General features: G+C 52.3%; 11 protein-coding genes across 11 annotated transcripts; 6 read left to right on the top strand and 5 right to left on the bottom strand.

The window, feature by feature from the left end:
* Positions 1-175: 175 nt before the first annotated feature.
* CLAFUR5_02856 (uncharacterized protein) lies at positions 176-1,829 on the top strand (the record flags this gene model as incomplete). The annotated part of the gene is made up of 2 exons (XM_047902004.1): positions 176-1,302; positions 1,352-1,829. The coding sequence occupies 2 exons, from the start codon at positions 176-178 to the stop codon at positions 1,827-1,829; spliced, it is 1,605 nt and encodes a 534-aa protein (XP_047757645.1).
* An 849-nt stretch (positions 1,830-2,678) lies between these two features.
* On the top strand, positions 2,679-3,021 carry CLAFUR5_02855 (uncharacterized protein; the record flags this gene model as incomplete). The annotated part of the gene is made up of 2 exons (XM_047902003.1): positions 2,679-2,722; positions 2,775-3,021. 2 exons carry the CDS (start codon positions 2,679-2,681, stop codon positions 3,019-3,021), a joined length of 291 nt encoding a protein of 96 aa, XP_047757646.1.
* A 168-nt stretch (positions 3,022-3,189) lies between these two features.
* On the top strand, positions 3,190-4,142 carry CLAFUR5_02854 (uncharacterized protein; the record flags this gene model as incomplete). The annotated part of the gene is made up of 3 exons (XM_047902002.1): positions 3,190-3,204; positions 3,259-3,458; positions 3,509-4,142. The coding sequence occupies 3 exons, from the start codon at positions 3,190-3,192 to the stop codon at positions 4,140-4,142; spliced, it is 849 nt and encodes a 282-aa protein (XP_047757647.1).
* A 37-nt stretch (positions 4,143-4,179) lies between these two features.
* CLAFUR5_02853 (ARS-binding protein 2) lies at positions 4,180-6,450 on the bottom strand (the record flags this gene model as incomplete). The annotated part of the gene is made up of 1 exon (XM_047902001.1): positions 4,180-6,450. The coding sequence occupies one exon, from the start codon at positions 6,448-6,450 to the stop codon at positions 4,180-4,182; it is 2,271 nt and encodes a 756-aa protein (XP_047757640.1).
* Positions 6,451-7,021: 571 nt separating this feature from the next.
* Positions 7,022-8,140, top strand: CLAFUR5_02852 (Peroxisomal membrane protein PMP47B; the record flags this gene model as incomplete). The annotated part of the gene is made up of 3 exons (XM_047902000.1): positions 7,022-7,197; positions 7,245-7,966; positions 8,025-8,140. The coding sequence occupies 3 exons, from the start codon at positions 7,022-7,024 to the stop codon at positions 8,138-8,140; spliced, it is 1,014 nt and encodes a 337-aa protein (XP_047757641.1).
* A 1,281-nt stretch (positions 8,141-9,421) lies between these two features.
* On the bottom strand, positions 9,422-10,972 carry CLAFUR5_02851 (uncharacterized protein; the record flags this gene model as incomplete). The annotated part of the gene is made up of 1 exon (XM_047901999.1): positions 9,422-10,972. The coding sequence occupies one exon, from the start codon at positions 10,970-10,972 to the stop codon at positions 9,422-9,424; it is 1,551 nt and encodes a 516-aa protein (XP_047757642.1).
* A 1,647-nt stretch (positions 10,973-12,619) lies between these two features.
* CLAFUR5_02850 (uncharacterized protein) lies at positions 12,620-13,122 on the bottom strand (the record flags this gene model as incomplete). Its single annotated transcript, XM_047901998.1, has 2 exons — positions 12,620-12,946; positions 13,003-13,122. 2 exons carry the CDS (start codon positions 13,120-13,122, stop codon positions 12,620-12,622), a joined length of 447 nt encoding a protein of 148 aa, XP_047757643.1.
* A 1,342-nt stretch (positions 13,123-14,464) lies between these two features.
* CLAFUR5_02849 (Hephaestin-like protein) lies at positions 14,465-15,828 on the bottom strand (the record flags this gene model as incomplete). Its single annotated transcript, XM_047901997.1, has 3 exons — positions 14,465-14,769; positions 14,843-15,173; positions 15,226-15,828. 3 exons carry the CDS (start codon positions 15,826-15,828, stop codon positions 14,465-14,467), a joined length of 1,239 nt encoding a protein of 412 aa, XP_047758477.1.
* Positions 15,829-16,615: 787 nt separating this feature from the next.
* Positions 16,616-17,311, top strand: CLAFUR5_02848 (Transport protein particle subunit trs31; the record flags this gene model as incomplete). Its single annotated transcript, XM_047901996.1, has 1 exon — positions 16,616-17,311. One exon carries the CDS (start codon positions 16,616-16,618, stop codon positions 17,309-17,311), a length of 696 nt encoding a protein of 231 aa, XP_047758476.1.
* Positions 17,312-17,389: 78 nt separating this feature from the next.
* On the bottom strand, positions 17,390-18,649 carry CLAFUR5_02847 (Pre-rRNA-processing protein las1; the record flags this gene model as incomplete). Its single annotated transcript, XM_047901995.1, has 1 exon — positions 17,390-18,649. One exon carries the CDS (start codon positions 18,647-18,649, stop codon positions 17,390-17,392), a length of 1,260 nt encoding a protein of 419 aa, XP_047758471.1.
* A 395-nt stretch (positions 18,650-19,044) lies between these two features.
* CLAFUR5_02846 (NAD(+) kinase) lies at positions 19,045-20,643 on the top strand (the record flags this gene model as incomplete). The annotated part of the gene is made up of 1 exon (XM_047901994.1): positions 19,045-20,643. The coding sequence occupies one exon, from the start codon at positions 19,045-19,047 to the stop codon at positions 20,641-20,643; it is 1,599 nt and encodes a 532-aa protein (XP_047758470.1).
* Positions 20,644-24,181: the final 3,538 nt, after the last annotated feature.

Raw genomic sequence — 24,181 nt, 5'->3', positions numbered from 1 at the left:
TCATTTCAGCTTCTCTCTGTGACCACAACACCGACAGACGCAGCTCCAGAAATCTCGCAACTAGGCGTGCTCGAGGCGCATACACCCACCCTCAAGACTTTGCATTTCGGCGCCCCCGGTCCTGCCCTTTGACAGAAGCACTTAATCAAGGGCAATACTCTCAAGTACGCGCGACATGGCGATCGGGCTCGAGGATCTCCCGGCGGAGCTACTGGACAACGTGGTGATTCTGGTGCGAGAGTTGTCCGATCTCAGCGCCATCTGCCTTACGTCGCAAACCTTGCGAGCGGTGGCAACACCGCACCTCTACCACAACTTCCCAGTAACCCGCAGAATTCTGGAGTCGCTGGCTGAAGGAGGTTCTAGCATGTTGAGTCGCAGCAACCCAGGTCTCAAGCACGTTAGAAGCGTCAAGATACAGAACATTGGACCATCTGGTCGAAAGGCGTGCACCTTCTTGTGCCGCCTCTTGAACCTGCTCCAGAGGGACAGCTTATCCACGGCCGCACTCGAAAACGTCGATGTGGATGAAGAGACCTTCAGCAGCCTGTTCTCGCAGCAGCAGAAGCTGCAGGACTTCGAGCTCGGAGCGGCGAATCTCAAGCGCCCATATCCTTCCGCATACTTTGGTGAAGCCGTGTGGGACCGCCTGCGGAGTCTTACTGTTCCACGTTGTGTCGCAAACGCTCACGACCTCGGATTCTATCGACACATACTATCACACGCCCCGCTTCTGCAAAAACTGAGCCTCACCACTTTCGAGGCCACTAGCGCTGCTTTATCCGACAGACTGCATGATAGCTCTACCCAGGACGGTGTCTTGCTCCCTACATTGTTTCCAAACATCGCCAACGGCGCGGCACCGAAACTGCTTCTCAAAGAGTTGGTACTCCAGGACCAGTCCCTTTGTCGACCAGGCCAGGTTCTGACCAAGTCGATCGAGTTCTCAGTTATTCAGCATTTGTCCTTGGTCCAATGTTCAGACACAGAGAATCTTTTGGATTGGATGACGAGCGAGATCGAGAACGGTATGGAGTGCAACTTGCGCAGCTTCCGCCTGGAGCAAAGCAAGCTCGACGATGAGAATATCTTCAACTTCCTAGCGTCATTCGATGAGTTGGAAGAGCTTTACATTGTTGCATACGCAGAAATCGATACTTTCGACGTCGGCTGCTTGGACGGCCACAAAGCTACGCTGCGGAAGTTCGCTCTTGCCCTCCCTCAGTACTGTAGCTGCGATCTATCCAATCAATGCTTCATCAACCCTATTCTGCGGTTCGTGAAGAAGTGCCCAGTACTTGAGTACGTAGAATCATTCCAAGTCCGCTTCCAGTTACTGACATCGTCTTAGACAGGTGGCATCAACGCTTCCCCATGTGGAGATGGCCGACGACCTCGATAGCCCAGCCACCGACAAATATGGGAAGGCTCTTATTGACCTCCTATGCCTACCGAACATTAAGTCGCTGCGCATCTACAACTGGCCGGAGCTCCCACCCGATGTATTAGTCGACTCCGCAGACGATGAGCAGACAGACGTGGAATTGAACGAGCAAAACATCCGCACTGGTTTCGAGCAGCTTGCAACCTTTCTTCATGACCTCCTGGATCTCTACAGGTTGCAGCTGAGGCATCGCGACATCCCACTCATCGGCTTTGGAAGTATGGCAGGATCCTCGATTTGTGACGGGCATTTGCATGAGAAGCTGCCATCAATCCACTACCGAGTGAGACAGGATGAGAACGTGTTTGGGGAAATGCTGTTCGTCCACGAGACTCTGTATATGCACGATGCACCTGACGATGGCATTTGGAAAGTTCGGCCATAGCACAAGGTCACGCCATGATGATTGGAGAAGGCCAGTAGGGATGATACACTCACGCAGCCTAGAAGACTTGGGTCGATTTGCTAGCAGTCATAAGGCGTTGAAGCTTGTGGACTAACCGGCTCTGGGAGCTTGGCATTTGAGAGTCTACCTTGGAAGACGGCTTAGGGAGTGGCAATAGTCGGTGTCAGAGTGACATAGACCATAAAGCAGCGAGTAGAATCTTGGTAAAGAAATGGAACAACACTGGAGGTCCGGAACGGCAGAAACGTCTCCTCGTGCGCATGAGATGTTGACATACTTCACGTACATCTCATGGATCAAAATGCCACTCGCGTAAGGGCTGAGTCGCAGTGAACCACCTACTTATGATGCATGCATGTGAATGTGCACAGACGGTGTCAAGTTTTGAGTTTCTTAGCGCTCTAGCCGAGGACAACCTTCACAGAACCACACCTTCCTCCTCCTAACACACAAAAAATTATCAACGTCAGATCCTTTACAGATCTTGTGCCACTACCGAACACTCGACCAACGCATATTCGGCCGGCTCAGTCGCACCTGCAAACATCTCCCGCACAATGTCGAGCACAACCTCGGCCGCCAGAGCTGCTTACCGAGATCGTCTCTCTCGCAATACCTAGGCAAGATTACCAGAGCCTTTGTCTGACCTCAAGTCGCAATACCAGCTCTGTACCGCGCCGTGACCATTACGGAGCGCACCCTGGATGGCCGCTTCAACCGGGCAAGGGCTTGCTATCTCCGCAAAATCGGGGTCTCTCGGCCATTAAAGCACTCACTCTCTGCGTGGGGGATGAGGAACAGGATGCAGTGGAAGGGTCGCGATTCATTATGCGCTTACTTGCTCTTCTGCCTAGGAATACCCTCTTGTCATTGTAAGTGGGATGTGGCTTGCTGATGCTGATGCCACACCAGACTAACGGCTAGTAGTGCAGTTTCGAATGTCCCCGTGGACGAGAGCATGTTCAGTCTCCTCCTCACACAGCAGCAGAAGCTGGCGGAGTTGGTGCTAGGACCTGTCACGTTCAACTGCGTCCCACTCTTGTCTTCTGGCTACTTCGGCGATGCTCTATGGTCAACGTTGCATAGTCTAGCCATTCCGGAAGTCATTGGCAGCAAAGACGATCTGCACGCATATTGGTATATGTTACAGCGGTGCTCCGAGCTCGAATAACTCAGTATAGCGACCAAGGAGGCGAAAGATGGCGACACCAATGAGATACTGCAAGACTCTGTTGAGTAGGAGGGAGTACTGTTGTCTACGCTTTTCCCCCAAGGAGAGGATGATGAGCCGCAGGTACAGCTATGCCTGGGATATCTCGACCTCGATAATCTTCCCTTAATGGCATCAACGCAGGTCAGTCACAGCCCACCCGATTGGCCCTCAAAGCATATACTGACCAGAGCCCAGTATCTCACAACAGCTATCGACTTCTCGTACTTGGCAAGGCTTGACATGGACGACTGCGATGGTAATGAGAACTTGCTCAGAAGCCTGACGAAGAGCTTCAAGTTCGGGCCCTACGCCCTGACTGACTTCCAGCTCAGGGCGAGCGGAGTGGACGGCCAGGTGCTCTTCGACTTTTTCACGAGCTTTGAAGGTCTACAAAGGTAAGACCGGCAGCTCTATTACTGAGAGAACGTGACTAACGTGGCCGTAGATTGCGCATAGGTGCCACTTACACTATCCATGATTTCGACACGAGCTGCTTGCACGGGCACAGGAAGACACTCGAAGAATTTGCTCTCGTAGGGCAAGAGGGGTCCTTCGGTACTGACAACGGCGGCATCCGGGCTCTCATCACTCCGGCCGCCAGGTTCGCAGGAAATTGTCCACGGATGGAAGCGCTTGGGCTGATGCTCCCGAACATCACTACCAACGCCTCGGACCCAGAAGAGATGGAGCGATTCGATGACACACTCCTCCAGCTCCTAATGTTGCCAAACCTCCAGCTGCTCAGGATCTATAATTGGCCCGAGTACCATGGCACTTTCGTCAAAGATGAAGTGGCACAGAACGTGGCAAGATTCTTCCCGGCTATGGAAAACTTCGTGGCGAGTCTTTTCCAGAGAATGAAGGCTCGTGGAATCGAGGATTTTCCGATCGTGTACTTCGGCGCCGAAACGTGGTCCTACGTCTGTAACAGCGAGCTGGCATATCTTACGCCGGGCGTACGCTACCAGTATAGAAACAGCCGCGTTTACGGCGAGCTGCCGAGCAAGCCTGTGCGATGGAGCCAAGATGAGCTCGAGGCGGCCTTCCCGGATTGTGTGCTGGCAACCTTCATGAGCTGAGAGATATGCTCGGCATGTCGCTTGTGGCAAGAAGAGCTCATAGGAGCGCATCCAACACCTTTTCCAGCATCCTCTGCCGCACTCTTTTCACTTCGCCCTTGGCGACATTCGCGCCAAACTCCATAGCTCTATACTTCGCCTTCCAATCGACATTGTCATCATTGCCAGTCGATCCTTGCACGACAGACCTCGCGACATCCAGCATATTCTTCTCCAGCCAGTTCTCAGTCTCGACATTCCGGAGGTCTTTGGAGTCCATTCTCCGCAAAGCTTCTAGGCCTTTCCTCAAGATCATATCATGGGTAGTCTCTGGCTCTGGTGCCGGCGGCCCAGCAATTGAAAGACCTTTCATCTCAAAGGTGCCCATGCAGCCGCCTTGGCTGACGTGCCACGAGAGATCAAAAAGTTCTCGGACGCCTTCTTCATCCTCATCATAGGTGATTTCCTCGTAGCCGGCGGCATCCGTGCGAAAGCGAGTTACCTGGATACGCTTGCCATGTCCTGCAGAAGGTCCCAGAGGTACGCCATATTGATCACCTACTCCGAGCCAAGAGGCTGCTGTGAGGCGAGCAAGATCATCGAGAGCTGGACCCGACTCTGACCGAGGTACCGCTAATCGGTCGAGTACAGCATCTGCAAGCCGTTTGGCCTCATCACCTGTGAGACGCTGCCGCCGCCCAAGCATAGTCGCTCGAAGGAGATCGCTCGCTACCACTCGCTTCAGAGCCTCGAAAGAGAAGCTAGGTGGTGCATCATCCGGAACGATCGTGACGCCAACATGTGAGCCCTGCACTGCCGGCACCATCATCATTGACGCTCGCGAAGGATCATCCGAGTCACTTCTTGTTTCGAGATCTTGATGTTCGCCATTGACTTGCAACGCTGGAGGTGTGGCGAGCCGCACGGGTCCACCTTGGTGTGGTGGTACCTGGAGCGAGAGTCTTCCTGGTCGTCCTTCTGGCATCGTGTATGTCGGTGGTACTGTTTGTGGCGTCGGAAGCTCTACTGCAGACTTTGGCTCCTGCACATGACCTTTCGACTTGTCATTCGTAGGATCAGCTGGGAAAGTGCCGAATGGGCCATCTTGCACATTGCGGTTCGCTGGAGGACGACCTCGTGGCTTCGCACCAGGCGTGTTGTTGGATGGCCAAGCACTAGACACTGCTGGACCATGCCGTCTCCGTCTTCGTGAGGAAGGCGTGACTGCGGATTTGGGTTTGCCGTCAAATGCTGCATCAATACGCGCCGACATTGAGCCAGGCACTGCGCTCATTGGATGTGGCGTGCTTGGGTTCTGGCTCTGGCTGAGCTGCCATCTTAGATTCGACGTTGCTGATACTGCAGACGCAGAGAGGCGGCCAGACCATGGAGCAAAGCTTTGAGGTGTTACTGCCGAAGCTACTGCCCATGGGTCGTTGAAACTGTCCGGGTGTGCGCTCATAGGCACTGCAGAGTTGGGCACAGCAGAGAAGGATGATGTATTATCGTTGAGCCGTGGCTGCTTGTGAGGTTGATCGGTATCTGCCGCCTCGTCTTGCTCCGTCTCAGAGTTTCGTCGTCTGCCTCGCTTTGGTCTGAACGAAGGGTCAAGTGCTCTGATTGCGAGATCCTCTTCCGCCATGACCCCATCTCTGCCCGTCGTAGGATAAGGATCGCTCGGGTGGGGAATCTCATTGAAGTAAGAGTGCTGCTTGCCCAGGAGGTACTCGAAGAACGCATCGATATGCGTTGCTCGCATCCATCGCTTCAGACGTACACTGTACTGCTGCACCTTTTGGGTAGACTGACCTTTTGCGATGTCTGGAGCTTCAACACCAAGGTCTAGTGCAAGCTGACCCCAGGTCTTGATCTCTTTGGCGTCAAGCTTCTTGACCAGCTCAAATAGGCGAAACGTGTCGAAGTCCTTGCTGTCGCTCTTTGGTGGACTCTGGAAATTGGTTCTGAGGGCTGAAGTGTCGACATCAAGTGGAAAGTTGGGATTGCAATACAGTATGAAGTTCACGAATGTATCGGTAATAGTCTCTGCAGTGACATGCCTGGGAGGTCGGGCCCTATCTCGTGGCTTGTAATTAGGAGCTGGACTGTTGCGCGGAGAGGACGTGTTTGGAGGCTGCATCAAGCCTTCATTGGAGGAGATCCTTCGATGTGGTGACTGTCGCGTTGGCGTAGCATTTGAGGTCGGCTGTAGAAGGTGTTGACTGTCGTGCAATGCTGGGTCGATTCCAAAGACAGGCGACGCAAAGTGGCCAATGGCCGTACCATGATACTGCTGATCAGCGCCTGCGCCGCCATGCTGTTGTCGATACATGTTTCCGGCTCAATCGCACCGTTTCGAGTCAGCTCGTGCCCACAGGCCGAGCAGAGGACGGGAACCAGCCCTTCTAGGTGAAGTGCCCTGCACTGTGGTCACAGATTATGCAACGAGAGACATGCGCGAGATGACGTCTCCCCGTGTTAGCTCGATATATGATCAATCTTGTGTGGAATGATGGTTAATTTAGGAAGTGAGATGGAGGCCAAAGCGTGAAAGCGGAAGGGACCAGGCTGCGAATACAGACTAATAGCAGTAAAATGCAAACAAGTCATGGCATCGCTACCGGGAATCGTGAGCACGACTTTGGGCCATACAGCAGGCGTGGCAGTGGCCGAGTTGAGCCGAGGTGATGATGATGGTGATGATGATGATGTACTTCCGCATGTTCTGCGCTGTTGAGAGCTTGATCGCTCGAGGTACATGTAGAACTACTTCTTACATGTGTTGCCGTCGTCTCCTTGCTCTCGCTCCCGCTCCTTGTCTTGTCTCCGCACTCTTCCCCAGGTCACAGTCGACGAAAGACAGCAGAACACAACAGTAAACAGACTGAACGGCCACCTGCATCATGTCTGCCAAAGCGCGATCCACCGACCCATACGCGAAGGAGTACACTGAGAACCCGCCCACCAACTCGCAGCAGCCGCCGAGTGTAGGCGCGCAATCCACTGCTGAGCAGCAAAGCGACAATGTTGCTCATGCGTTGGCCGGTGCAGGAGGAGGTCTGCTGTCCATGGCATTGACGTTAGTTGGATATGTGCATTAGAGGCGCCCAAGACTGAGACATGCAGATACCCGTTAATCACGCTTTCCACCCGAGCACAAGTCGAGAAGAAGAAGGCCAACACCGGTACACTCTCCGCAGCTAGGCGTATCGTGGACCGCGAAGGGATTGCAGGACTGTACGCTGGTCTCGACAGTGCCCTCTTTGGCATTACAGTCACGAACTTTGTCTACTACTACTGGTACGAGTTCTCCCGCTCCTTCTTCCAGCGCTCCACCGGCAAGAAGCAGCTCTCGACCCTCGAGTCCATGGCAGCAGGCGCCCTCGCGGGCTCTGCTACTGTCATGCTCACCAACCCAATCTGGGTCATCAACACCCGCATGACCGCCCGCGAGAACGAGGCCGACGATGATCTTCCAACAACCGAGAAGCAGAAGAAGGCTGCCCGCCCAGGCACCATTTCTACCCTCCTCAAGATTCTCCGTGAGGACGGCTTCTTCCGTCTTTTTGCTGGTGTTCTGCCAGCGTTGGTCTTGGTGATCAACCCAATCCTCCAGTACACCATCTTCGAACAGTTGAAGCAGTATGTGGGAAAGAGGAGGAAGGTCGGACCGACCGACAGCTTTGTGCTGGGTGCGTTGGGAAAGCTCGCTGCTACCAGCATTACATACCCATACATCACCGTGAAGTCGCGGGCACATGTCGCCCAGAGCAACGCGCCAAAGTTGGGCATGACCGCCACTTTGAAAAAGATCTATAACGAGGAGGGTATTGGTGGTCTTTATGGCGGTAAGTCAGGGCATGTTGATTGCGTGGTTACGATGGTGGTACTAACGATGAGGTGCAGGCATTGGGCCAAAGGTCACGCAATCCGTGATCACGGCCGCATTCTTGTTCGCTTTCAAGGATGCTCTATATGACATTACTGTCAAGGCCCGCAGAAAGGCTGCGCTCAAGGCATAAGCCATGACCGGTGACATGACCGCTGGCTGGTAGAAGGAAGCTGAAGCGTCGCAGAACGGGGTCAGTATTGGATGATGGAGGACCATTGCTAAGCGACGCAGAGGAGGAACATGGCGTGATGAAAGCAGGAAGCTATCATATACCCGGTCGTCCTGAAGAGTTAGAATGCTTATCTCTTGTATACAACCATCACTTGGACACTCTGTCATCCCAGTAAAGGATGACTTTTTGTCGCTTGCAGAGACGCTCCCCATCGGCAAATGCTTTCATGACGGAAAGTTGCTAAAAAGGAAAAGCCATCCTCAGTCCAACAGTGCTTCCGGGTGCATCGGCCAGAACAGACTGCTGCTCCCGGACTCGTACACAGCATACGACCACGCAACGTTCGCCAGACGCTGATCAATAGCATACCATTGAGCCAAGGTGGTTGTCGATGGTTCGCATTACCAGCATGAGTATATACCTTACTCGGTACTCCGCGCGACTGCCAGTCTTATGCCGCCGTACTGTAGTGTACAGATGAAGCTCAGGACAGCCAGGCAATTGTTAGACTTCCTCCCAACTTAGCCACGCTTTTCCACGACGGAGTAGAACACGGTGCGCGTATGGACATCGCCAGATTCCCGTCCACCATTGCGTGTGTGTCACGTCCTAGCACGAAGATGTCACGCAGCAAGACTGCCCCTGCCATCGCGGGCCGTCGGTTGAGCTTGCATGCCGATCTCAACACTTCGTCGTTTTCGCTTTGGGACAGAGCTTTATTTATCACACCTCCGCCCGGTCGTCTCAGTCTACTCTCAGCCGTCGCCCATCTCGTTGATTTATATTCGGGGGTTTAAGAGTTCTCTATGTCCGACTGCAGAACAGCGTGCCTACGAAGCACTCACTCTTGGGACTCTGCCCAGAATGGCGACCTCCATCACTCAGACACTCATATCCCTGGGCTCCAACGTTGAGGCAGTGGCCTGACCATGAGCTGAGACGTGCAAAGCACCCTGATGTGACAGTCCACTGGATATTGGAGCACCATACGCTTGGTGAACATTGTTCATACCTAACATCACTAGATCACTAGATCATCTTCCCGAGCAGATTTTCATGCCATAGAACGCCACAAATGCCTGGTCCCGCTAACGAAATGGACCGAAAAACCATGCCATATCTCTTGTCGCTCGTGAGCGCACCGCTTCTGATGCCAATATCAAGGTCTGACCTAAGCCCGCTGTCTCAAGCTGGTCACCAAACCGAAACGCCATGAATAAAATACAGACGAAATACTCCTCAGCTCTGATCGTCGACATCACTTCGCCGAAACCTCGCCAGGAAGCCATCCACAGCAACGTCAGTCTTCGGGGCATCCGAGTCGAGCCCTGCGAGTACTGGGCTTCTCGGACTCGCGCTGCCCATCTTGTTGCCGCCGAGAACGTGGGCACTCAGCTGATCGATGCTTCCTTGGAACCATCCTGTCTGTGCGTTGAACTTTGGCGAAGATGAATAGCCACCCCACCCAATGCCCTCTTCGAGCTCATCGAGCTCATCTTGGGACGTCTGCGAATCACCCGTGGGCCCACCAAAGCGGAACTCATACACCTCGGAGCCGGCGCCTTCTGAATCTGAGTCCGACTCGGTGCCACCGACGCGGTAAAAGCTGTTGTCTTCACCATCCGACCCGGGAAATCCAGTAACAACATAGTCGTCCTCAAGGTCCTCGTCCTCTTCGGTCGTCACATCATCTTCTTTGGCAGCTTTCGCAGCTCGGCCTAGAGCTATTTGGTGGTTCACTTCTCGAAGCTCGTCTTTGAACCTGCCCTTCAAGAAAGAGCTCTGCGCGGTCTCGATCTGCAACTCCAACGAGCTTGCGGTCCCGATCAGACGCTGGATCTCGGCGTCATCTGCTTCCACGCCGCCACCGGTCGAAGAGCCAGAAGTTGCGACGAAGTCGTCGGCGAGGATATCGTCAAAGACATGACGGAATTCTCTCGCATGAGTTGGATCCGGGATCGCGAATATCACCTCATCGATGCCGTCCCATTGCTCTGCGTTTGGCCGCCTCTGCCGTGGACTTCCCGCAATCACTTTTCGCCATAACTTCGCGACTTCCTTCACTGGATGCTTCAGACCACCACATCCCCAGGCACCCAGAACGAGTTGCCTTGTACCATTTGACTGCGCGATTCGCAACACGGCTTTCATTTTCCGGGTCATGATGTCACGATCCCGGTCGCAATAACTCACGCCACACGAACAACTCTCTTCCCGCCCATCGTACCGACCTCGATTCTCCGGATGCCGTGAAACACCCGCAGAAATGACATTGATGAAGTACCTGGAACGTTTCGGGAGTTCCATTCCATCAAAATCTCGAAACACCAGAACGTCGGGTGTGAATATGCCGCCTATATCGGGCAGTGCGTAAAAGTCGTCAAACAATGAGGCATACAAGGTCGTACGGGCACAAAGGAACTCTTCTTGGCTGTTTCCTCCGGTTATGAACGCTCCACCGGGTCGAGTCAGCGAGGCCATGTTGTGTATGGTGACATTTGGACGCTCGTCTGACGCTTTGCGGCCATCCGTCGTTCGTTTCGATGCATACGGTCGTTCCGAAAGATGTGCAGCTACTTGCAGAGTGTCTCTACCGATCACGCGAATCGCAAGGTCGTCGCGGAAGGCTGAAGCAGCAGGACCAGTAGGTGTCTTGATCCCCGGTTGCGGATCGACAATGAGGTCTGCTTGCGATATGCCATGTTTCGCTCGTGGACTTGATCGTAGTATCTCTGGTATTGCTCTGTGTACTGTACCCCGCGCTCGTAACTCTCGCTCTGCTCTTGTCATGTTTCCTTTTGTTATACAGTATCGAGTAAGTCGTTCGTGTCGTCGCAGCGATCGACTAATCGTCCAGAATAAAGAACGACTGGGTCGAAAGCGACTTGGTAAGGATGACAAGAGGGTCAAGTCGCTATGAAGCGACCACACACACTGTTGGCCAGCAGTTCGTCAAGTTGCATGCGTGCATGTGAAGACTACCGATGTACGCCTTAAGCTCGGGGATGCAGCCAATGCGAAGTGTCTCGTGCCAGTTTGCTCCACTCTAGCTTTGGGAAAGGGAACCCTAGCGAAGTAACGCAGCCCGCGATTACGCAGGCGTCGCGCGACAGCTCTCGTGTCCAGAGTCCAACTTCAACGCACACAGAAAGCGGAGCAGAAACAGAATAGAATAGAGAGAGATGGCCGGCAAGTCGTGATGAAAGTTGAAAGAGAGAGTGAGACAAAGGAAGTCATGCACGAATAGACGACGAGACACTCGGGCTTCGTCCTCACAGTGGCCCCTCCTTGATCCCACGCCCACGCCCTGGATCGCGACTTTCACATGATAGCCAAGTCGACATGAGTCTGTGCGTGACGATGCTCAAATAAGAAACAAGTCATCCCGTTCAGCCGCAGGACATTTTGCTTTTGCCAATTCCGGACGGGTCACACCGCAAGGCTGATGACTTTGCGCGCAAGCGACAAGAAACAGAGTCGACAGGTTTGGAGGTGCGAAGGAAGATGCGACCGGCTGATGTGATGCATTTTGGCTGAAGCCGTTCGCCGGAAATGCTACCGGTGGCGTTGAAGTTTAGATTCTAGAGAGCTTCCGGACCGCTGCTACAGTATTCGCCGAAAGCCGTGGCAGCTGTGCGATTCCGATGATGCTTCCGAAGCGTCATATGCCGTTGGATGGGTGGTTCTCGCTGGAATGTGATTGATCGATTCGTTCCCGGCAGCTTGGTTGGCCAGATCCCAGACGTTTGGCATGTGAGCGGACTCCTGGACCGGCGAATGCTGGCTCTTCGGATGCTGACTCGTGTTCTGGACGGGCACGTGTTCGATGTTCAGAGGAGCCGAACTGGAGCCACATTGCCACGGCACAACGGTGACATCGATGCGAGGTCGCGTGTTGCAGCATGACGACATGAAATGCGCGGTCAAGATGTGCATCTTCACATGAGAGTTGTATGAGCGGTGTACATTCGATTTATAGGTAGATTCGACGTGCTCGAGAACCTATGCTATTTCCGGCGCCATGTGACAAGACGAATTAGGCCATCTCGTGGCCACCTAGCAGATAATGAAGCTTGTACATACTTGGAGATGAGTTCTCGTCCTTGGCCAGCCGCCAAGCTCAGGTCACCCACTCTGCAGGGCAACATCTTCTTGCCTCTGTGCTTTACCTCCATCGATAGCCCAACCTCCATCAGATGATCAGACAGCACATCCTCAGCGTGGAACCAGCGTCATCGGCCGGGCTTTCAACTGCGACATGTGTCCACACGCTTCCACGACATCGACATCAAGTCATCAACGCTGTCATTGTTCCCAGCGAGCATTTCAATCAGGCAGTCCAATTGATAATTGCACCGAGAACGCTCAATTTCTTCTCCTCCGAAGCGACATCGACCCTGCTCAGGCGATGTGTCCAGCGTTGCAGCATACCACATCCTACTCCTTCTCCACGACCGGAGCTCGTTGATTCCGCCGAGTCTCATAGACGGCTGCACTGGATACAAAAAGCAACCACATCACACCTGATATCACTCCATAAGCGATGTAAGAACCACGACTGGCGACTGAAGACAAGAGCAGCCCTGGACCGCCGTTGATCATTCCCAGCGTAATAAGTGCTCTGCCCGACCACACGTGGATGTGCGCCAACAAGCTTTTGCGTTGACGCTTCTGCCAGAGAATGTGACCTAAGAGACCACCTGCAGCCTGGATCCAAACCAGTGAAAACAGCACAAGGCCAATGGTGGCGTGATAGGCGTTTAGCTGGGATTCGAATCATCAGTCCTCGTCGTGAAGCGGAACTCGCATCGCACACGCACCTGATCGGTCACAAGGGCAAGATAGATGCCGTTACCAGCCCCAGCAGTAACCACGGCTAATCCAAGACTTTGCACGGCAGCGTGTACCATCCAGGTATTGGGGCCTTTGATGAAGCGCATGAGGATCGCTCCTATGGAAAGAATGATCACCCATGCCACGCTTCCAAGAGCTGCGTGAGCGATTTTTATGCTGTCTCCGGAAGCTTCCTGTGCATGAGCTGTGCGTGTAAAGCCTACGGGAAGTCAATGGATGCGCTATGCATCTAAGCATGCCAAGTACGTGCCTACAAGCAACACAAGCAGCGCAAAGCTTGTGCTACAGTGGGTGGACCACGGCATGTAGGGCGAGGTTGCTGACCACCTGTCGGCTGGGACGATGCTGTCGAGCTGAGTGATGGTCACGGCGAAGCTAGGTCCTGGTGTTTTATGTGTAGGCTGGATTCTCGAACACGCCAGCGGGATATCAATGTCTCCAGAGCGACGCTTTGAGACACGTAATGGTGTGGTCAGAGGCGATCTTCCATGCTGATACTGTTCGACTTCTGCGCTACGAGCCGCATCTTAGACTTGTTATGAACCATCCCAGAATAGGCAGCCGTCAACACCTTGCACCGGGGACCAAGCCGTCTAACAGTCCTGATATTCGCAGATACATATAGTCTGGGGCGCGCAACCATCCTGGTATTCTTCAGCAGCCACTATGCGTAGGACGGTGCTGGAGCGGATCTGATTGAGACACAATACCTTCCTTGAACTGACCCGGCTCGGCAGACCGATTCTACAGCGTCTGTCCGCATAAGAGTCACAAGCGTTGCCGAACATCCCAGCCAAATCCAGGATCGCAGCGAATTGGTTTGTGCTCCGAGCGCGGCAACCAAAGGCACTTGTGACTCTTATGCGGACAGACGCTGTGGTGACGAAGCGGTAGGAGCACCCAATGCAATGTACAACTCTGTGAACCGCGCGCATGAGGTCGACGACTCAGTGCGGTGGCGTCTGATATGTCACTGCTACGAAGACGTTGGTCCAGGAAGCAAGTGTGCTGACATGGACGCATTTATGATCCGTCTGTAATTGGACTGCAGAAGCCCCTTGTCAAGCTGTACCATTGGACGCCGCGATCGAGCTTATGCTTTTAGGTTCTGCTAGGTCCAGATGCGTGTAGATCTCTGTGATGACATGCATCTGCTGTTATATCAGCTAGTCACCTCACGTGCGTACCATGCTGAGGCGTCCGGTTGCAGTCGCCATCAGCAGCATGGGCAACACAGGAGGGCGCCGACACCAAGCGACTCCAGCGTTTGAAGTATAGACCTTTGGCTTAACGTCCTCCTCCCACCCCGGCCTACTGGGAGCCTGCTTTGATCGTGTTCCGGGCATCGCAGATGTGACATGCGTACAAAATATCATAAGATACCCTATAGCTCTGGCCCAAGTTTCCGCAATTTGGTGGCCAAATCATCTACTTGGCACACAATGCGCTGTCTTTGACCAGATAGTTGGCCACCATGCCATCCTGATGATGGTTACTGACGTGACAAATGACTTGCCACAGACCCGTGTCACTCGCACTCATGTAGAGAGTCTTGCTGACACCATCGTTCAGACTCACAGAGAACTGCTTTCTCCCATCATCCATCACACCATTACCGTGCATATGGAACACGTGGCTTGCCCCTCCATATGAATAGGCATAGCAGATAGCCTGATCGTTCTGGCACATCTCGAAGGGTGGGTTGTTGGCGAATATGTAGCCATTCATAGTATCTGTGGATTGGTGTCAATGTGAGCTAGATATTCTGGTTGACTACAAGGTAAGAGATGCGCATGAGAGACTTACGGAAACTTGCTGCTCCCGAGAACCGGTAAGAACTGTTCATGTTGACGAGTTGAGGATGCCAGCTTGAATAGTCCCCGCTCCAAAGGTGCTCCGTGTCCAACATGCCCCATTTCGAAGACATCGCCTCAGCCGAGTGGTTGCCGTTCAGTCTCTGGGCATTTGCAGCAGATAAGAAAGACTGGCCTTCCTTGTAGATCATGTAGAGCAAGGAGAACTCTTTGTATTTCAGCATGGTCGCGTTCATCTGTCCTGAGGCATACACGATCTGGGGACCCAAGAGACCAGAGTTGAGGTCAATATCAAGGTCGACATAAGAGTGATAGCTATGTGCCTGGTCAAGCGTCAGTACGGTGGTCATGGAGGAGCAAGAGCGGCCGTCCTACCCAAGCTGGACTGTTGTCGTTTGGTCCAGCGCCTTCGTTTGCCAGCCATTTGTAGACGGCACATTCTCCTGGTCCAACAGCAGAAGCGACGGGCGGAGAGTCTCCCCCTTCATTCATCTTGTTGTATGCAAGACCCACGGAGTGCATTGTAGCGTAGTTGTGAGACAGCTTGTTGACAAACATGATTTCAACCATATCGCCAACTTCGCTTCGGACTGTTGGGCCCTGAGTGCCCTGCCACGGGGGTTGTTCAGACATCTGGGTGAAGGTGTCATCTGTGTAGCCTCGATAAAGTGCCTTGAGGTAGGTGGTATTATATGACCCCACGACGGCGTTCGCGCGTGGAGAAAGATTCAGCGGCACACCGAGCCAGTTGTCCCAACCAGTCGGAGCGTAGTTCCATTCGACTTCCTCAGCAGCGATGTAGTAACGTCGCACAGTACCAGAGAATTCGAAGTCGGCAGGAGTCGCAGAGGGTAACTGTCCGTCCATAGAAGCGACGCATGCTGGAAAAGTTGACGAGTGGTTCGTGTGTGACGATGCTCTTGATGCATGGGAAAAGGCCAAAGCTGACAACGCGACGAGTGAGGCTGACAGAGCCATGATTGCAGTTCGCCTAGAGGAGTGGTTGATTCAATCGGAGAAGGCAGCTACATGGTGGCTGCTCGACTGGTATTGTATCAATCGTAAAGAGCATCATGTCGAGACGTCTCTCGCCCATGTAGACGCTGTATATTGATTTGACTCGAACCTTTGCCATAGCTGAAAGCGTATCTGGACAGCATCGAGAGTATGTAGGAGCAGATCCAAAGCATCACGCAGGAGAAACATATCGCTGGAAGACAGTGGTCACAAGCCGGCTTATGCGATGTTTCGGCGGCACCAATCACGGAACAAGACTGCTTTCTGTGTCAGCATGAACCAACGCACCCATCGCAGTGACATACCGAGCATACCGAGCATACCTTACGTCCTGCTCGAAAGCGGCATCTTAAGATTGTTACGCATGCCATTTGAAGCGGTCCGCACTCCGCGGCTGCCAGTTGCAGCGCCCGATGGCTGTTAGATCGGCCGCTCGAGGAAGGGCTTGGGCGGAGCAATGTCGACACCATTGGCATAGATCAGAACTATACCATGAATGATGTCCGCAATATCAAATATGTACATGTATGCCAGCAGTCCAAAGTTTTGGGCAAGGGCGAGGAGTGAAGTTCTTCCCTTCCGTCTGTGCATGGGCCCCCATGTCAGCTGTAGCCTGTAGGCTGTAGCCGGTCACGGAGCGCATCACAGTGCAGCTTCGCGGGACAGCTTCACACCTACATGTATGACAGCTCTCTCCATGCCATCGCCAATGACGACCTGAACGCACACCATTACAACAGCCCAAGCCATGCCCGGCATGAGCAACCCACCTCCGCCATCCACAGCTCCCACAAAGGAACCTACCTTCACCCCAATCCACGCCGCCAAACCCTTCCAATCCACCCTCCGCTACCCATCATCCCGCAAAACAATCTACGACCGCAACCTAAACCGCACAAAAGCCACTGAGACCTCCCTTGCCTCCTTCTCATACCTCTTCAATACGCTCATCACATACCACCACTCCAAGTCTGGCAGCGTTAGCGAAATCGAGACACGTCTCAACCGTGCTGCATACCCCATTGGGATAAAGCTGCTCGACTTGCTGTTGTATCGACAGTCCCCCCGCTCAGCGCAGAGGCCAACAAGGATATTGGATCTACTCCAATTTGTGCATGGGACCTTATGGAGGGCCCTGTTCAACCGCCCTGCGGACGCGTTGGAGCAGAGTAACAGCAAGAAGAATGAGTATATGATCGTGGACAACGAGCCGATTGTGAATACGTATATCAGTATTCCCAAGGAGATGAGTCAATTGAACTGCGCTGCGTTCGTGGCTGGGATTATTGAGGGGATCTGTGATGCAGCAGGGTTCAGTACGGAGGGTGTGAGTGCCCATTGGAGTGAGGGCGACGAGATGTGGCCAGGAAAGACCATTTTCTTACTGAGGTTTAAGGAGGGCGTTGTGGAAAGGGATGAGGCCATTAAGGCGAGCGCTGGATGAAGAGACCTGGCATTTATGAGAATATGATGATATGAAATATGGTCTGGAATGAGGAAAGGTCTGCGGAGTCATGAAGTCCTACAAAACCACCCCGATGGGAGTGCTGATGGGTATAGCCACACGACTCCAAGGCGATGGCACAGACTGGCTTGCATTGCCAACCGCCGACAATGCACCGCGAGCATCGACATCAGGATCCGCAAGATCTTCAGCATTGTCTTCACCGGCCTCCTCGTAACCCAGTCGACTCGCTTGGAGGAGCTCGGCCCATTCACCTGGAATCTGCGCATCGTTGTGCTGTTCGAGCTTCTGACCCAGCCACGAGGTCCAGTGATTGGCGTGAAGAGTGCACCACTTCCAAATTTCCACCTCAAGGTCATGCTGCTCATGATCAGAACGAGACGCCATCCAATTCTCGTCAAAGTCTATCTGGATCAGCCACTGGCTCAGAGCTTCCTTGTCGACGTCTCGCGCTGCAGGCGCCGAAGACGAGGCGCCGACGGCCTCAAGAATGCCTGTCACAAGACATGGGATAAAGCGCCTCTGCTTCCTGGCGATATCCTTCAGTAGCGGATCCCAGATCAAGAAAGCGCCATCCATCAATGCGCCTAGCTTCCGTTTCGACGGACTCAGTAGCCTATCTTGAATCAAGACTTCGACGAAAGCGCTCATCTTCGCGTTGCTGTTCCCGCACAGGCTTCGACAGACTTCGCTCGTCCTGCTCACCGAGTCCTGCGCGACTACGCTTTGCTTCGCACGCAAAGCTTCACGATGCGTCATCCTAAATTCTTTTAAGAGCCTCCTTGCCTCATCTTTAAGACTTGCGAGACTTGCCGCCACGATCTCTGCACTTTCGTCTTCAGGTAGCTTGCTCCAATACACCTCCCACAACCACTTCAGTGCTCGCTCTGTGACTTTCACTAGCCTGCCGATCCCTGGCATCTCCTCATGCGTTGCCTCGTGCCGCAGTGCGACGAACTCCACTGGCATACCGATCTGCTTGGCAATGTCTAGCATACTCGATGGCTCCAGGGATCGCTCCTTGTTGCGGCCTATGTCACAGAAGCCTGTCACGAAGCGGGTGAAAGCTGCCGTGTAGACTGCGCGGATGCTGAAGGGAGAGTTGCTTGCAGAAGATGCGTGATGGAGGATTGCGTCGATCAGCAGTGCGGTGGATTCGATGGCATGAGGTAGGCTGCCGCGGAGTTTCCAGGCAAGGACACGGTTGACTGCATGGCGACGGTGGTCTTGGCCATCCTTGCTGCGTCCGTAAAGTTGTTGGCGCACTTTGAGGAGGTCGCTGTGATGACGCCAAGGTGTGATGGTGTATCTTGCCATAGCTGGACTGGCGGTCCTTGTCCCGGGGTTCGTTCTGTTGCACCGATCGCGCTTCTAAGCTTTGGGTGATACGTGTGCCGCGACAGTATAGCAGTTTGTCAGTGCTTTGTCAATGGTGAGGCTCAGTTTCTCTGGGTGATTACGGTCGGGCTCCTGCGGGTAAGACTTCGTCGTCAGACCAATAAGACAGACTCAACAGGTGCAGCTGCTCGTCTTCGCGCTCTTTAGCACTCGACGGCTGTTCTCCAGTCGAAGGAAGACAGTGGTCTCGATTTCTTCCAAACTCGAAATCGTGGTTAAACGATCTGCCGCTAGCACGAGCCTAATTGCAACCTTAAACGACAACAGCAGGAACGTCATTGTGAGGATACGCGTTCCGACTTTACGGCTAAAAGATGCCCACTTCTCCTGGCTCCAATGGCGTTACTGGTCTGTTCAGGAGCGTCAAGAACAAGTCGACTGGCTCCCACAACGACGACTTCGACATGGCAGTAGACGGCGAAGAACACAAACCCCAAGCCGAGGCGAATGGCGTCGAGGCCAACGACTTTGAGCAGGCATTCGTACGGCGAGGGGGAGATGAGCATCATCGGAATTCGAGCGACTCAGAGGGCATATCGGAGCTGTTGGAAGTCATATTTGACAAGCAAGATGCGCAACGGAGACGAGCCAGCATGGTGCCTGAAACTGCCGGACGGCCAAAGCATCAAAGGCAGGCGACATCATGCTTCGTGCACTCCTTGCTAGAAGAGAAGACGAGAGCGGGCGACTACTTCGTGAAAGAAGATACGCTACATGAGCCTGGGGACAAGCACACTGAGCATAATCCAGAGCAAGGCAATCATACCCAGTCACGACTGCTTACGAAGAAGCAATTGTCAGATATGGCATTCGGCATAAGAGAACTTTCAAAGAAGCTAGGGCATATACGCCTTCTCTTGAAGGTCAGGAACGTCTTCTTATTGACGAAGGCGCACGACAAGACTTTGATCGGCAAGACGCGAGAGATATCAGAATGGCTGCTCTCGCAACAGAATGCAGAGGGCAAGGGGTATATCGTGTGGGTAGAGGAGACGATGAAGGACAACAAGACGTTCGATGCCCAAGGACTAACATCCAAGGACGAGTCATATACGGACCGACTCAAGTACTGGAATAACGAAATCTGTGCCAAGAAGCCCCATCAGTTCGAGATCTGTCTCGCTCTGGGAGGTGATGGCACAGTCCTCTATGCTTCCTGGCTTTTCCAGCGCATTGTGCCACCAGTAATGTCTTTCGCTCTTGGATCTCTAGGCTTCCTTACCAAGTTCGATTTCGAGAAGTTCGAGAAGACACTACCTCGAGCTTTTAACGACGGTGTCACTGTATCACTACGTCTACGATTTGAAGCAACCATAATGCGATCGACACGACGGGAGAACGGCGAAGACAGCGATCGAGATCTCGTCGATGAACTTATAGGGAATGGCAGCGACGATGCGACAACTCACAAGCCTGATGGCAGCAACAACATTCTCAACGATATCGTGCTTGACCGTGGCCCTACACCAACCATGACTAGCATCGAAGTCTTCGGAGACGACGAGCACTTCACGACAGTGCAAGCAGACGGCATCTGTGTTGCAACGCCGACTGGCTCAACAGCATACAACCTCGCAGCAGGCGGCAGTCTGTGCCACCCAGACAATCCTGTCATCCTCGTCACGGCAATCGCACCTCACACGCTCAGCTTCAGACCCATCATCTTGCCTGATACTATCGTTCTAAGGATTGGTGTACCTTATGACGCCAGAGCGAGCTGCTGGGCAAGCTTCGATGGTAAGGAGAGGTCAGAGCTACGACCAGGCGATTATGTCACAATATCCGCGAGCAGATTTCCATTCCCGAGTGTGTTGCCCCTGGATCGAAGAAGTGAAGACTGGGTCGACAGCATCTCCAGGACACTGAACTGGAACAATAGGCAACGACAAAAAGCCTTCGATGATAAAAAGTAAAGACTAGAGCACATGCAGGCTGTGATACGTGAGACACGACTTACGAGCAAATGATACACGCTGAGCGATGAGCACGTGGCAACAACGCAGGCTCAATTCCGCTTTGCTGGAAAGTGCAAACACAAAAGTGGACCCACATGCAAGACTTACTGTAGATCTGCCTCACAGACATGGTCAACACACCAACACACTACCAGTCCTCCACAACACGCTTTGCCTAGCGGCGATATCACCACCACTCGACCACCACGACCACCAATCATCCTGGATCCAACCCTGACCAACACCACGAGATTATGGACAAGTCACCACTAGGCAAGCTTTCTGGTGAGCTTCGCAACCGCATATATCGCCTCGTTCTCATCTTCGACGACCCCTTCTACTTCGACACCACAACCCGCTCGAACATCTTGAGCAGTGGGGTGAAGGTCAGCGAAGCACTACCTTCCGAATGAACCATCAAATTTGCGACATCGACGGTTTGGTCTAGAAGTGAATGCTAAATGAGTCATGTGCCACGTGTTTGCGGAACAAGTTTGAGCTATCAATCATCTAGCCAGTAACATTGTCTCGACACCGCCATAAACACCGCCAACATCACAACAAACACAACCAAGCTCCATCGTCTCAGTGTCATTCGCCAGTGTAGCTATCCGCTCACGATTGCAAGACCCGTCAGCACGTACTCGACAATTTCTGAGCTATACAGACTGCGACTTCGAGTCCGAGACGACATACGCGCCAGACAGATCTGCTATAGAGACTTTACGGCTCAACAAGCTGCCTGGCGAGCTGCGTAACCGCATCTATCGCTTCGTCCTGGTGTTGAGCGACGACATCAGGCTTGAACTAGACACGCCCAGAGACTTTAGAACAAGCGCTGTGCGCTATGGAGCCAATCTTGCACTTCCCCTGCTAGCTACATGCAAGCAGATCCGAGCAGAGGCGCTGCCGATCTTCTTTGCTGAGAACCGCTTCGAGTTTGGCGCATACATGTTCCTCCCGAGAGATGAAGAGAGTGCGGTCCGCCAAGCATGGGATTCTCGCTTTCACATAGCTGGCTGGCTCTTCATGATTGGAGTATCTGCTCAGCACATCAAGTGTCCAATCATCAATCTTGGACGCTGGTATCTACCAGACGTTGGGCATGATCAACCAACAGAATTCCTGCTAGAAGTGATGAAGAAGTTCAAGGCAATATGCAAGATCACAAGATGTGTAGTATCATGGAAACTCCAGGTTGTTTGGACGAGCCCAATGGATCATGATAGCTTGACGATGACTTTCTCCGATGCTGCATCAGCCCGCAGCGCTTTTGAGGAAGCGTTCTATGATGAGAAGGAACTTGTGAGCAGTCTTGTGGCAGAATGCAAGGAGTCTTGGGACCGGACCTTGAGGAAAATACCGCTCTAGTAACATCTGATTACGAGCGATCTCGCTCAAGCGTGGAAGAGCTCATCACCAAGCTCAAAAGAACAGATGAATTTTGATGTACAAGGTGTGCTGAGAACGTAGCAGCATGCTGAGATGGACATGCATAGGGCTCTCAAATCATGAGAAGCTTTATCATGGAGCGGATGAGGAGTTCCTGGCATGAAGATTCAGTTTTTGTATGTAGTGATCATTGCAAAGGCTGCGCATCCATGAGTCCAAAGCAAAGTTACAACGTACGAAGAAAAAGGCTGCGTCACCTGCACGACCACTCTGCTCACACGGGCACCTCCCGATGGAGAACATGCTCTTCACAGTGACATGCAGATGGGTTGTAAGGATTCGTAGAAGATGTAAATTACACTCATTTGGTCGTCGTGCGACTGACAATGCGGTCATCAAACAGTGATTCGGAGTCCATCAAGTATGCATCAATTCAGCCTGCAACTCCTTCCCAAAGAACCGCGTCTACTTGCATCATGCCGTCAGCCTCACGGCCGCCCTCTCCATTGGGTCAGACTATCTTGCCAATACCGATAAGCAAGAACCTCACCAATATTGGGGCGGCATTTGGGATCCAAGTTCGTCATTTTCCCCAACAGATCCACCGTGTTTTTGCCCAATCCCTGCGTCCAAAACCTCATTCTCATCTCAGGCCCCCATAGCAGTCTACAACTGACAGATACTATTTATTCAACCCCACAACTTCTTATCTAATGCAGCAGCCCTACAAGCGCAAATTGGCACTAGTTCTAGGCAGATTTATCCTAGCTTCTATGTTATATTGCTTCTATCTAATTAGTATATTATAGCTAGCTAGCGTACTCTCTAGTACACTATTATATAATAAGTCCCTACTTCTAAGTAGGCCGCTCTAGCTACTAAGATATAGTACTACTAAGCTATTACTATAGTTAAGATAGGGCGCCTCTAAGCTATAACTATAGGTAAGAAGGGCCTAGATAAGGTATAGTTATATAAGAAGAGCTAACGTACTTTACTACTAAGCGGGCTATACTACCGAGCGGGCCACTTTTACTAAGAACTGTACCACTTCCACTTTAATTGCGACGGTATCTTAATACGACGACATCCTATAAAATCGTTACTAGGAGGACAATTTCTCTTTAGATTCTTCGCTATCTAGCGACTCTCTACTTACTTCCTACCTCCTAGTATCCTCTAGAGGTATTAATTACGACGCCTTATCGAAGGTTAGAGACCCTCTAGACTAAATGTCCTTACGCTTTCGTGCTTTCCGCTATATAAGGGCCTTATTAGACTTACGTAGCTTACTAATCTCGCTTCGTATAAGAGCTATCTAATACGCTATCTCTCTACTCCCTCTCTATTACCCTATTAAACGACCTTCCTCTTTCTACTACGCCTTTCTAAACCCGTAACGACGCTCTAAGATATAATAACACCTATTATAAACCCTGTCTTGTCGAAGTTATAGGTGTCCTAGTTAATAATGCTATACTTCTCCTTTATATTACGTATAAGTAAGAACTACTTCTTGATAACGTCTAGATCTTCTATTAGAGCTCGCTAACGATCGTATCTACGTGTTATACGAATCTTTAGCTTACGATACCGCCTAATAAACCTGTCTGTCTAATTTAGACTAGCGGGCTTAAGACCCTTTTCTTATAGTAATAAATCGGCTATTGCTCGTATACTAGCCTTTAATAGCGGGAAACCTCTAAGATCTAGCTCGAGTATATACTTAAGTATCACCCTCTCTTCTAGCTCTATAAGCTTCTTCGAATTAGGCTCGTAGTCACCCCGAGGAGGTCGTCTATTAAATCGATACCCTAGTATAGTTCGAGACGCGTCGTATACCTTTATAGTATATCGATTCGTGATTATCGCGTCGCGTTTCGTGGCCTGGATAGCTAAGGTCAGTTTGGCCTCGTTTAAAGACAATATACGCTATAATAGTAGTTATATAGCTATATCTATAGAAGTGGTACAGTTCTTAGTAAAAGTAGCCCGCTCGGTAGTATAGCCCGCTCGGTAGTAAAGCACGTTAGTAGATATTACTAATATATAGATAGATAGATTTGTTATTCCCTGCTCTAGGACCCTATTCGGCCTATATAGG

Source organism: Fulvia fulva, chromosome 2 (assembly GCF_020509005.1).
Source record: "Fulvia fulva chromosome 2, complete sequence".
NCBI lineage: Eukaryota > Fungi > Ascomycota > Dothideomycetes > Mycosphaerellales > Mycosphaerellaceae > Fulvia > Fulvia fulva.
Note: the sequence above shows the minus strand (reverse complement) of the source record. Positions and strands in the feature narration are given on the sequence as shown.